The sequence below is a fragment of the Neoarius graeffei genome, chromosome 9 (assembly GCF_027579695.1).
Source record: "Neoarius graeffei isolate fNeoGra1 chromosome 9, fNeoGra1.pri, whole genome shotgun sequence".
In the NCBI taxonomy this organism is placed as follows: domain Eukaryota; kingdom Metazoa; phylum Chordata; class Actinopteri; order Siluriformes; family Ariidae; genus Neoarius; species Neoarius graeffei.
In genome coordinates this window covers 4,434,171-4,447,033 of record NC_083577.1, presented here as the reverse complement: position 1 = coordinate 4,447,033, position 12,863 = coordinate 4,434,171, and the positions used below count along the sequence as shown (strand labels likewise).

The 12,863-nt window shown below is 42.7% G+C and overlaps 1 protein-coding gene across 2 annotated transcripts in view; it reads right to left on the bottom strand.

Moving 5' to 3' along the window:
• The window catches only part of ube2e3 (ubiquitin-conjugating enzyme E2E 3 (UBC4/5 homolog, yeast)), a 177,157-nt gene extending 175,576 nt beyond the window's left edge, over positions 1-1,581 (bottom strand). The window contains exon 1 of one of the 2 annotated variants that reach the window (XM_060928964.1): positions 1,458-1,581. Coding sequence is in view for 1 of the 2 variants with exons in the window: in XM_060928963.1 (XP_060784946.1) it covers positions 1,118-1,150 (33 nt within the window). In the remaining variant the exon portion in view is untranslated. Of the gene's footprint in view, positions 1-1,117; positions 1,293-1,457 lie in introns of those variants that run through there. The other variant, XM_060928963.1, reaches the window with a different exon arrangement.
• Positions 1,582-12,863: the final 11,282 nt, after the last annotated feature.

Sequence of the window (12,863 nt, the reverse complement as noted above, 5' to 3'; positions counted from 1 at the left end):
GTTACCGAACCAACCAAGGATGAAATAAAAACTCTACTCGAAAACAAAACCCCAAAAAAATATTTTAAAAAAGCAACAAAATATGGAATAAAAGTACGTCTTTTTTTCGTGTTGAATTGTTTTAGCCTGGTTCAAAAGCTCAAAGAAGTTTGAAAATGACAGAACTGAAATGTCCGAGGAAGAATTAAATAAATGTCTAAAGCTGTTCTATGCCTCGGCACGACAGTTATGAGACGGCGCTTTCTATGAAAATACAACAACACTAAAGTCAATTCGTGCTGCCATCGATAGGGTTTTTAAGAAGTCTGACTAAGCAGAAATTATTTTGTCAGACGCTTTGTCGAAGAAGTTTTTGATTGAATTTGCAAAAAATAAAAATGCTCCGTTTCTCAAACTCCAGTGAATTTGGATAGAATAAAACGGTTATTCCGGTCAATCTCATCGCACATGGATTATTTTCTGGAGATGTATTTTTAGTTCAAGATGAATGAATGAATGAATGAATAAAAAGTTATGATTACTAACATTTCTTTCTTTCATTCATTCATCATCATCATCATGGATGACTCGATCATTCCTGAGTCCCACTTTTCTCAGACACGCATCATCACCTCTACGTCACAAACTTCTGCAACCTGATCGATCAACAAAGGAACACACGAGATGAAGAAAACAAAAAGAGAGTGGCGTGACCAGAAGGACTTAATTACTTCCACCAAACTGTTGTCGTTCTGCCAGGGCATGCATGTTGCTCTTTCCCTGCCCGACTCCTGTGAGTGAACACACACACACACACACATCCATCAGAGCTCATACTGTAGATGGCCTTCAGGAACTCCATGCAACCGTCCACATGGTCATGAGCGTCTTGTCTAGAGAGTAGCAATTTCCTGGCTTAATTACACAGACAGGCTGGAGCACATTGTCTGTCCAGAGCTGCTTTAAAGGGAAACACTTTGGATTAAATGGCAACAGCAGTAAGCACTGGAGAAGAGGTGCAAAGGAAGCAGCAGAAATGAAATTAAAGAAAGAAAGGAGGGAGGGAGAGAGAGAGAGAGGAGGAGGAGGAGGTAGAGACGCAAGAGCATTAAAATGAAAATAAAAATGAAGCACTGACTACTTTCGGACTGAAAGGCTGATGATGTGCCATTAGAGGAACTCATGGAGCTGTCTGTCGATCATGCAGGCATTGTTTTGGAGGCGCGCGCGAGGTTTGTTTATGCTCCACTATCAGCAACTGATGCGTGAAGTCAGTTTCTCTCTCTCTCTTTCTTTTCCTCTCTCTCTCCCTCTCTCTCTCCCTCTCCCTCTCTCTCTCCTTCCACCACCCCTCACCACCACCACCTCTCCCTCTCTCTCTCTCCCTGTGTCGCGCTCGCGCTGCTTCTTCTCCTTCCTCAACGCTGAAATAAACCCGGTTCCGGGTGTCGGTTCGAAGCCCAGCGCTTCCCGTTTACCTTAGACGCGGTCGTGTGCTGATCCGGGGCGGTTAGGAGGATGAAAAATCCCGTCGAAATGGAGCCGGAGGAGAAGGACGACGAACATTGGAGAGAGCAGGAAGAAGGAGGAAGCGCTGCGCTTCCGGGATCCGACCGGAAGAGGGCGCTGAACGGCGCGCGCAAGGGGAAAAAATAAAATAAAGGGGGGGCGCGCGAGAGAAACCGTTAGCATAGTGCTTAGCATTCGAGTGGAGCTGCTGCTGCTGCTGCTTTTAATTGATAATTAATTTCAGTTCAGTTTGAGCTTTAGTCTGATATTTTCAAATTAATTCTGAGGTTTAGTTAGCTGAATTCTTGTCAGTTGTAATTCAAAGTCACACAGTACACTCTCACAAAGCAGCCTGACAGAATAAAATTAAGACTTTAAACATATTGATGAATAAATGCATCCCGAATAAATAAATTTGTTTATCGAATTCATTTTTGTTGCAACAAAAAACAGATGAGCGGTAACACCAACGCCGTGGTGGTTAGCGCTGTCGCCTCGCAGCAAGAAGGTTCTGGGTTCGAGCCCAGCGGTCGGCGAGGGTCTTTCTGTGCAGGGTTTGCATGTGATGCTGCAGCCCTTTAGTCCGTCCTGCTCTGTAGAATCTTCTCAAGCAGATCAGATCTACAGCTAATACCAACATCATTGATGGCATGCTCTTCAGCTTGACATGAACTTTAAGTCCAACATTTGCACCAACAACGGGTGGCGTAGTGGTTAGCGCTGTCGCCTCACAGCAAGAAGGTTCTGGGTTTGAGCCCAGCAGCCGGCGAGGGTCTTTCTGTGCGGAGTTTGCATGTTCTCCAGTTTCCCTCACAGTCTAAAGAGTGTGATGCTGCAGCCCTTTAGTCCGTCCTGCTCTGTAGACTCTTCTCAAGCTAATACCAACATCATTGATGGCATGCTCTTCAGCTTGACATGAACTTTAAGTCCAACATTTGCACCAACAACAGGTGGCGTAGTGGTTAGCGCTGTCGCCTCACAGCAAGAAGGTTCTGGGTTCGAGCCCAGCAGCCAGCGAGGGTCTTTCTGTGCAGGGTTTGCATGTTCTCCAATTTCCCTCACAGTCTAAAGAGTGTGATGCTGCAGCACTTTAGTCCGTCCTGCTCTGGAGACTCTTCTCAAGCAGATCAGATCTACAGCTAATACCAACATCATTGATGGCATGCTCTTCAGCTTGACATGAACTTTAAGTCCAACATTTGCACCAACAACGGGTGGCGTAGTGGTTAGCGCTGTCGCCTCACAGCAAGAAGGTTCTGGGTTCGAGCCCAGCGGCCGGCGAGGGTCTTTCTGTGCGGAGTTTGCATGTTCTCCGGTTTCCCTCACAGTCTAAAGAGTGTGATGCTGCAGCCCTTTAGTCCGTCCTGCTCTGTAGACTCTTCTCAAGCTAATACCAACATCATTGATGGCATGCTCTTCAGCTTGACATGAACTTTAAGTCCAACATTTGCACCAACAACAGGTGGCGTAGTGGTTAGCGCTGTCGCCTCACAGCAAGAAGGTTCTGGGTTCGAGCCCAGCAGCCAGCGAGGGTCTTTCTGTGCAGGGTTTGCATGTTCTCCAATTTCCCTCACAGTCTAAAGAGTGTGATGCTGCAGCACTTTAGTCCGTCCTGCTCTGGAGACTCTTCTCAAGCAGATCAGATCTACAGCTAATACCAACATCATTGATGGCATGCTCTTCAGCTTGACATGAACTTTAAGTCCAACATTTGCACCAACAACGGGTGGCGTAGTGGTTAGCGCTGTCGCCTCACAGCAAGAAGGTTCTGGGTTCGAGCCCAGCGGCCGGCGAGGGTCTTTCTGTGCGGAGTTTGCATGTTCTCCGGTTTCCCTCACAGTCTAAAGAGTGTGATGCTGCAGCCCTTTAGTCCGTCCTGCTCTGTAGACTCTTCTCAAGCTAATACCAACATCATTGATGGCATGCTCTTCAGCTTGACATGAACTTTAAGTCCAACATTTGCACCAACAACAGGTGGCGTAGTGGTTAGCGCTGTCGCCTCACAGCAAGAAGGTTCTGGGTTCGAGCCCAGCAGCCAGCAAGGGTCTTTCTGTGCAGGGTTTGCATGTTCTCCAATTTCCCTCACAGTCTAAAGAGTGTGATGCTGCAGCACTTTAGTCCGTCCTGCTCTGGAGACTCTTCTCAAGCAGATCAGATCTACAGCTAATACCAACATCATTGATGGCATGCTCTTCAGCTTGACATGAACTTTAAGTCCAACATTTGCACCAACAACGGGTGGCGTAGTGGTTAGCGCTGTCGCCTCACAGCAAGAAGGTTCTGGGTTCGAGCCCAGCGGCCAGCGAGGGTCTTTCTGTGTGGAGTTTGCATGTTCTCCAGTTTCCCTCACAGTCTAAAGAGTGTGATGCTGCAGCCCTGTAGTCTGTCCTGCTCTGTAGACTCTTGTCAAGCAGATCAGATCTACAGCTAATACCAACGTCATTGATGGCATGCTCTTCAGCTTGACATGAACTTTAAGTCCAACATTTGCACCAACGACGGGCGGCACGGTGGTGTAGTGGTTAGCACTGTCGCCTCACAGCAAGAAGGTTCTGGGTTTGAACCCAGTGGCCCACAGGGGTCTTTCCGTGTGGAGTTTGCATGGGTTTCCTCTGGATGCTCCGGTTTCCCTCACAGTCTAGAGTGTGATGCTGCAGCACTTTAGTCCGTCCTGCTCTGTAGACTCTTCTCAGGCAGATCAGATCAGCTTTACAGCTAATACCAACGTCATTGACATCATGCTCTTCAGCTTGACATGAACTTTAAGTCCAACATTTGCACCAACAATGCGCGGCACAGTGGTGTAGTGGTTAGCGCTGTCGCCTCACAGCAAGAAGGTTCTGGGTTTGAGCCCAGTGGCCGGTGAGGGCCTTTCTGTGCGGAGTTTGCATGTTCTCCCCGTGTCTGTTTCATCCAAAGACATGCAGGTTAGGATAAATGGTGGCTCTAAATTAAAGCAGAACTTCAATCACACGCTTTGTGAAATTTCCTCTCTGCATTTAACCCATCTGAAGCAATGAGTGTGCACACACACATACCCAGAGCAGTGGGCAGCCATGCTAACAGCACCCAGGGAGCAGTTGAGTGCCCTCACTCAAGGGCACCTCAGCCCAAGGCCGTCCCATATTAACCTAATCGCATATCTTTGGACTGTGAAGGAAACCCACACAGACACGGAGAGAACATGCAAACTCCACACAGAAAGGCCTTCGCCAGCCACTGGGTTCGAACCCAGAACCTTCTTGCTGTGAGGCAACTGTGCTAACCACTACACCACCGTGCCTACCTAAATTGACCATAGGTGTGAATGGTTGTGTGTTTCAGCCTTGTGATGATCTGGTGACTTGTCCAGGGTGAACCCCGCCTCTCACCCATAGTCAGCTGGGATAGGATCCAGCTCGCCCGCGACCCTGTACAGGATAAGCGGCTACAGATAATGGATGGATGGATGGATGGATGGAAGGGTAAAGCCAATGTTTCATGACTGAAAGAACCAACCTTGAGCCTTGGATTTGGCAGCTTGGCGTTAAGAGCCATTCACGTAAAGCAATTCACTCATCGCCCGTTGCTCTGTTCTCTAGTTACCTCAGTATCCATCTTGTATATAGAGGATATTACACAGCTGTGCAAAGATATGAAGTTTATGTTCGAGTGGTGAAAATATTCACAATGAGCAATGTGAACGAGTGAAATATTTTCAACATGAGAAGATAAACTTCATATCTTAACACCACCGTATAATGTTCTTTATATTATATGGACATATTCATACACAAAAAAAAATACACAACTGTATCAAAAGAATTTTAATTTTGAACCAGTTTGCCATTTTGACAACATGGATCTAGTCAGCGGGAAAACACTGGGAGTGACGTCATTGTGATTATTATACATACAGGACACTTTCTCGATGGAATAAAAACGGGTTCGATTCCCTTCTAGCAGGTTTCACTCATGGCATTTGATAGCATGAAATATTGTTATCTTGTGGCTGAATGGTCACAATCACAAAAGCTATGCTCCAATATTGAGTGGAAAGCCTTCCCACGCTTATCCTACATGTATTACATCACTCTGCCCAATGGAGAATGAGCCTTGAATATGGTTTATAATATTACATGGTTGTCAAGACAACATGACATCACACGTCGGAGACATAAAACTTATGCTCTAAAGAGCAACTGTGACAATTTATAAACAAACATGGCCGCCAGGTTTGCTTCGTTAAATATGAAGATTTTGAGAGAATTTTTAAAGAAAAAGACACATTGAACACCCAAAAGGAATGTGTATGTATAACTGATGCATATCGACACGGCTGGGCGCACATACTCCAAACTTTGCACATGGATTGGTGACACCCCAGAGGGGCCCAAGACAACATTTTCAATTTTCCAAAACATGGGATTCGTGCTAATCCAACACACTATTCATTTCCCGTAGGCTACATGCTCACGCTAACACACTGCGCTCAGCCTCAGTGTGGAATCCCCTCCCCGACTCACCTGAGAGTTTTGAATGTATGGGACCTCGCGATCAGCGCTCCTCATCAGAGACTTCCGCTAGGGCCGAGTCTGTGTCACTGAGGAAACGCAGGAAGCGATTTACATCATTTTGACAGAACACAGTGCAAACATGTATCACGTGTCCACTCAACCCAATTCCAGGCAGCTGTATGACCAAACCCTAGGCCCAACACAGCCCCTGTGAAGAGCACCATTCAGAGGAAATCAGCTTCATGGGCAATAACTCATCTCATCTCATCTCATCTCATTATCTCTAGCCGCTTTATCCTTCTACAGGGTCGCAGGCAAGCTGGAGCCTATCCCAGCTGACTACGGGCGAAAGGCGGGGTTCACCCTGGACAAGTCGCCAGGTCATCACAGGGCTGACACATAGACACATACAACCGGGCAATAACTACTAGTAATAATAATATTGGCTGGCTTTTTTCATGGTCTATCAGACATATTCTATTCAGCTACTTGTCTTTGACTCATTCAGTATCACACTAGCTGAATGGAACATATCTGACATACTACAAAACAAGCCAGCCAATATTATTTAAATATGTCCCTCAGATCCGTGATGTATTTCGTATGAAAAATGTGAGTTTTCAACACGAGAGGATAAACTTCATATCTTCAGGCCAACATGTGATGTTCTTTTTATTATATCGACACATTCACAAACAAAAAGTCCCCAAATTTATCAAAACTATTCATTGATTTCCTCACGAGTGACATATCGAGATTGATGTCACGGTTTTGGTTCTCCATGTCCCGGATAGAGTTCGGAAGAAATATACGAATGGCATATTTCCCAGTAAAACACTTGTGTCTATATAATATATGTATTTATAACCCAGTATTGGCGTGATCACTCAGTCAAGTGTATCCTTCGCTTCCATTGGTAGAGTTGAGATTTGTCTAACTTGTTACCCACCCAATTTGCATCGCCAACAGTTATTTCACCTGTCATCACTACAAGTCACCAAATGTCATTGACACTCCATGGTCTGTGGTCGCCACATCAGTACGACCTGTTTGTTTGCCATTTGACCCATATCATTACGTTGACCAATAAGATGAGTCCTCAGACACTATATAGCTAAAAGTATGTGGACATCTGATCATCACACCAATATGTGTTTCTTCCCCAAACTGTTGCCACAAATTGGGATCTACCGTATCAACACAACTGGAAGGCCACAACTGTACAGTATGTCGTCATATGCTGTATCATTACAATTTCCCTTCACTGGAACTCAGAGGCCTAAATCTGTTCCAGCATGACAATGTCCCTGTGCACAAAGTGAGCTCCATGAAGACATGGTTTGCCAAGTTTGGAGTGGAAGAACATGAGTGTCCTGCACAGAGCCCTGACCTCAACCCCGCTAAACACCTTTGGAGCACCAATTTTGCTCCAGGCCTCCTCATCTGACAAGAGTGTCTGATCTCATGAATGCTCTTGTGGCTGAATGGTCACAATCACAAAAGCTATGCTCCAATATCGAGTGGAAAGCCTTCCCAGAAGTGTGGAAGTTATTATAACAGAAAATGGGGACTAAATCTGGACAGTTGAACACTAGAAAAAAGACCAGGTGATTTTATTTCCCTAAGCTTCATCTGTCCAGTTTCAGTGAGTCTGTGTCCCTGATATCCTCAGTTTCCTGTTCTTGGCTGACAGGAGTGGAACCTGATATGGTCTTCTGCTGTTGTAGCCCATCCACCTCAAGGTTTGATGTTTTGTGCATGCCGAAATGTTTTTCTGCTCACCACAGTTGTAAAGAGTGATTATATGAGTTATTATATCCTTCCTGGCAAAAAAGCTCAAATAAATCTGTCCAGTTTCCTCTGACCTCTCATATCAGCAAGGCATTTGTTTACTTTCCACCCGCAGAACTGTCGCTCAGTCACTTGATGTTTTTGGCTTTTCGCACCATTCTGTGTAAACTCTAGAGACTGCTGTGTGTGAAAACCCCAGGAGATCAGCAGTTTCTGAAACACTCAAACCAGCAGTCCATCTGGCTCAAACCAACACCCATACCACAGTGAAAGGAAGAAAGTCACACTTCACTGTGAGATCACAATTTTTTTCCATTCTGATGTTTGAACATTGTGAACATTAACTGAAGCTCTTGATTTCTGCATGATTTTTTGCATTGTGCTGCTGCCACATGATTGGCTGATTAGAGAACTGCTTAAACGTGCAGGTGAAAAGGTGTTCCTATTAAATAATGGACAGTGAGTGGATATCCAGTGATGGCTGGTCACAATATTGAAGAAGGTGGCGAAACATTATCTACTAGCTCTCAGTAATTTGGTGTTACTTTTATGAAACTACTGTATTATGGTTGAGGCTTAAAGTGCCATTCCACCATTGGATGTATTCTTTGGCATAAAATACAATATATTTTGACAACATATATAAATGGTATCACTAGATAGAGAAATCTTTTAGCTTCAAAATGATATATCAAACATAATTGTTTGACAACGACAAGTATATTAATTTTGCGACCAAAGTCACCTACCCTTTTAATTTCCGCGCGTGATGTCATCGGCAGGTTCCCCTTCTTGTGTACCACGTGACGTGTGACGTGGCACATATTATCAGCAATGGCGGATAGAACGCGATAAAAATAATACCAATAAATCTAGCTAATACCAATAAATCTAGCTAACTGAAAGATTAACTCAAAATTTTTCGCAATTTTTTTGGCCCCCATATACGAGGAGAAATGAATCCCTCACTTTGGGGGTTTCCTGGTCTAAAAATAGACCGACACGTGGTACACAAGAAGGGGAACCTGCCGATGACATCACGTTTCACTACCGCGCGGAAATTAAAAGGGTAGGTGACTTTGGTCGCAAAATTAATATACTTGTTGTTGTCAAAAAATTATGTTTGATATATCATTTTGAAGCTAAAAGATTTCTCTGTCTATTCATGTTGTCATAAAATATATTGTATTTTATGCCAAAGAATACATCCAATGGTGGAATGGCACTTTAAAGCATAGGGTCACATCATAGACATAAAGCTATTATGGATACACACAGGAACACATGCAATGAAAGACAGATAGGCAGTACCATTCGTTCTGCTGTTTTTTAAATGTCCCTTCAATGTTCAATACAATTGATGAGGCTATTTACATTTGAAAAGCTGGGAATCAATAAAGTGTAAACATGTCAGAAAAGCAGGATTGAATAAATTATCCCCAAGTGTAATCAACTGACACAACTGTCTCTGATGTGCTGCATGAATCTACAGTCTGGGCTAGAAGGAAATCAGCCCCAGGCTCACTTCTGTGGACCACTCTGGGTATTTTTCTTTACACTTATCGGTGGTTCTGTTGTTCTTGGTTCCACAAATGTCAAACAGTAATCCACTTTAAGATGTTATTTGTTAATCACAAATAAGACAATGTGGCTATTTCAAAAAAAAAAAACAACCTTCAGCTTTATTTTCTTGTATTTTTTTCCTTCAAAGAAAGAGAACTAGATGTGACATAAGGGCATAAAAGCTTTAACGCCTTTAATATACTAACCTGCCTGAATTTTGCATTGCAAATTACAGAGCCTTCATTCTGCCTCTCGTTCACTTTTCTTTTTAAATAGCCCACATGAAACATCACATACTGCAAAGAAAACACATTACACAAAGTTGCCTGAATGTTTCTGTACATTACATCATATTCACTCAGTTTTATTCAGTGTACAAATTTTGTCACGTTGTGTCCCATATTTCAGAGGCTGCCTGTGCAATCACATCACATTCACAAAGCTTGATAGAAATAGCTTTACATTTGACCTAACTGTATGAAAATACATATTATGCGAGAAGACATGGTGCACCATTGTACTGCAAAACACTCGCTCGGTTTTATAGACATACTGCATGTCACATCGCATCCCTGTGTGAATTTGATGGTCAAGCTGTTCAAGAAATCAAGATCTAGTCAAAGGTAATATTTCGTAATAGACCACAATTTGGACAAAAATAAATAACAAAGGCTAGAAGCAAGTGTGTCAGTCAACGTCTCCAGAAGCTCTGTGGCAGATGTTGAAGGTGTTTCTGCTTTGCAGCCTTTCTTTATACAAGTTTAAGACTGCACACTACCGTTCAAAAGTTTGGGGTCACTTTGAAATGTCCTTATTTTTGAAAGAAAAGCACTGTTCTTTTCAATGAAGATCACTTTAAACTAATCAGAAATCCACTCTATACATTGCTAATGTGGTAAATGACTATTCTAGCTGCAAATGTGTGGTTTTGGTGCAATATCTCCATAGGTGTATAGAGGCCCATTTCCAGCAACTCTCACTCCAGTGTTCTAATGGTACAATGTGTTTGCTCATTGCCTCAGAAGGCTAATGGATGATTAGAAAACCCTTGTACAATCATGTTAGCGCAGCTGAAAACAGTTTAGCTCTTTAGAGAAGCTATAAAACTGACCTTCCTTTGAGCAGATTGAGTTTCTGGAGCATCACATTTGTGGGGTCGATTAAATGCTCAAAATGGCCAGAAAAATGTCTTGACTATATTTTCTATTCATTTTACAACTTATGGTGGGAAATAAAAGTGTGACTTTTCATGGAAAACACAAAATTGTCTGGGTGACCCCAAACTTTTGAACGGTAGTGTATATTTAAATAATATTGGCTGGCTTTTTTTCATGGTCTATCAGATATATTCCATTCAGCGAACATGATACTGATTGAGTTGAAGACGAGTAGCTGAATGGAATATATCTGATAGACCATGAAAAAAAGCCAGGTAATATTATTATTATTATTATACATACACATTCCTTTTGGGTGTTCAATGTGTCTTTCTCTTTCAAAATTCTCTCAAAATTTTCCGTATTTAACGAAGCAAACCTGGTGGCCATGTTTGTTTATAAATTGTCAGTCGCTTGCCAGTGCGGAAGTTTTGCGTCTCTGACATGTGACGTCCTGTTGTCTTGACAGCCATGCAATATCATAAACCATATTCAATGCTCATTCTCCATTGGGTAGAGTGACGTAATACACGTAGGATAAGCGATATGCAAACAATATTGCATGCTATCAAACCAAATGAATGAAACCTGCTAGAAGGGAACACGTTTTTATTACATGGAAAAAGTGTCCTGGATGTATAATAATCAGGCTTATTCAATTATAACAATTCTATGTTATACGTTACCTTACAGTGGTGCTTAAAGTTTGTGAACCCTTTAGAATTTTCTGTATTTCTGCATAAATATGATCCAAAACATCATCAGATTTTCATACAAGTCCTAAAAGTAGATAAAGAGAACCCAGTTAAACAAATGAGACAAAAATATTATACTTGGTCATTTATTTATTGAGGAAAGTGATCTAATATTACATATCTGTGAGTGGCAAAAGTATGTGAACCTCTAGGATTAGCAGTTAATTTGAAGGTGAAATTAGAGTCAGGTGTTTTCAATCAATGGGATGACAATCAGGTGTGAGTGGGCACCCTGTTTTATTTAAAGAACAGGGATCTATCAAAGTCTGATCTTCACAGCACATGTTTGTGGAAGTGTATCATGGCACGAACAAAGGAGATTTCTGAGGACCACAGAAAAAGCGTTGTTGATGCTCATCAGGCTGGAAAATGCTTTTTCTGAGGTCCTCAGAAATCAAACCATCTGTAAAGAGTTTGGACTCCAATCCACAGTCAGACAGATTGTGTACAAATGGAGGAAATTCAAGACCATTGTTAACCTCCCGATGAGTGGTCGACCAACAAAGATCACTCCAAGAGCAAGGCGAGTCACAAAGGACCCCAGGGTAACTTCTAAGCAGGGTAACTCTCACATTGGCGAATGTTAATGTTCACGAGTCCACCATCAGGAGAACACTGAACAACAATGGTGTGCATGGCAGGGTTGCAAGGAGAAAGCCACTGCTCTCCAAAAAGAACATTGCTACTTGTCTGCAGTTTGCTAAAGATCACGTGGACAAGCCAGAAGGCTATTGGGAAAATGTTTTGTGGATGGATGAGACCAAAATAGAACTTTTTGGTTTAAATGAGAAGTGTTATGTTTGGAGAAAGGAAAACACTGCATTCCAGCATAAGAACCTTATCCCATCTGTGAAACATGGTGGTGGTAGTATCATGGTTTGGGTCTGTTTTGCTGCATCTGGGCCAGGACGGCTTTCCATCATTTATGGAACAATGAATTCTGAATTATACCAGCGAATTCTAAAGGAAAATGTCAGGACATCTGTCCATGAACTGAATCTCAAGAGAAGGTGGGTCATGCAGCAAGACAACAACCCTAAGCGCACAAGTCATTCTACCAAAGAATGGTTAAAGAAGAATAAAGTGAATGTTCTGGAATGGCCAAGTCAAAGTCCTGACCTTAATCCAATGGAAATGTTGTGGAAGGACCTGAAGCGAGCAGTTCATGTGAGGAAACCCACCAACATCCCAGAGTTGAAGCTGTTCTGTATGGAGGAACGGGCTAAAATTCCTCCAAGCCGGTGTGCAGGACTGATCAACAGTTACCGCAAATGTTTAGTTGCAGTTATTGCTGCACAAGGGGGTCACACCAGATACTGAAAGCAAAGGCTCACATACTTTTGCCACTCACAGATATGTAATATTGGATCATTTTCCTCAATAAATAAATGACCAAGTATAATATTTTTGTCTCATTTGTTTAACTGGGTTCTCTTTATCTACTTTTAGGACTTGTGTGAAAATCTGATGATGTTTTAGGTCATATTTATGCAGAAATATAGAAAATTCTAAAGGGTTCACAAACTTTCAAGCACCACTGTATGTAGAGCACATAAAACATTTCAGTCAGTGTAATGTAATGTTCCTGGCAATAAAATTCTTATTTTTATCCA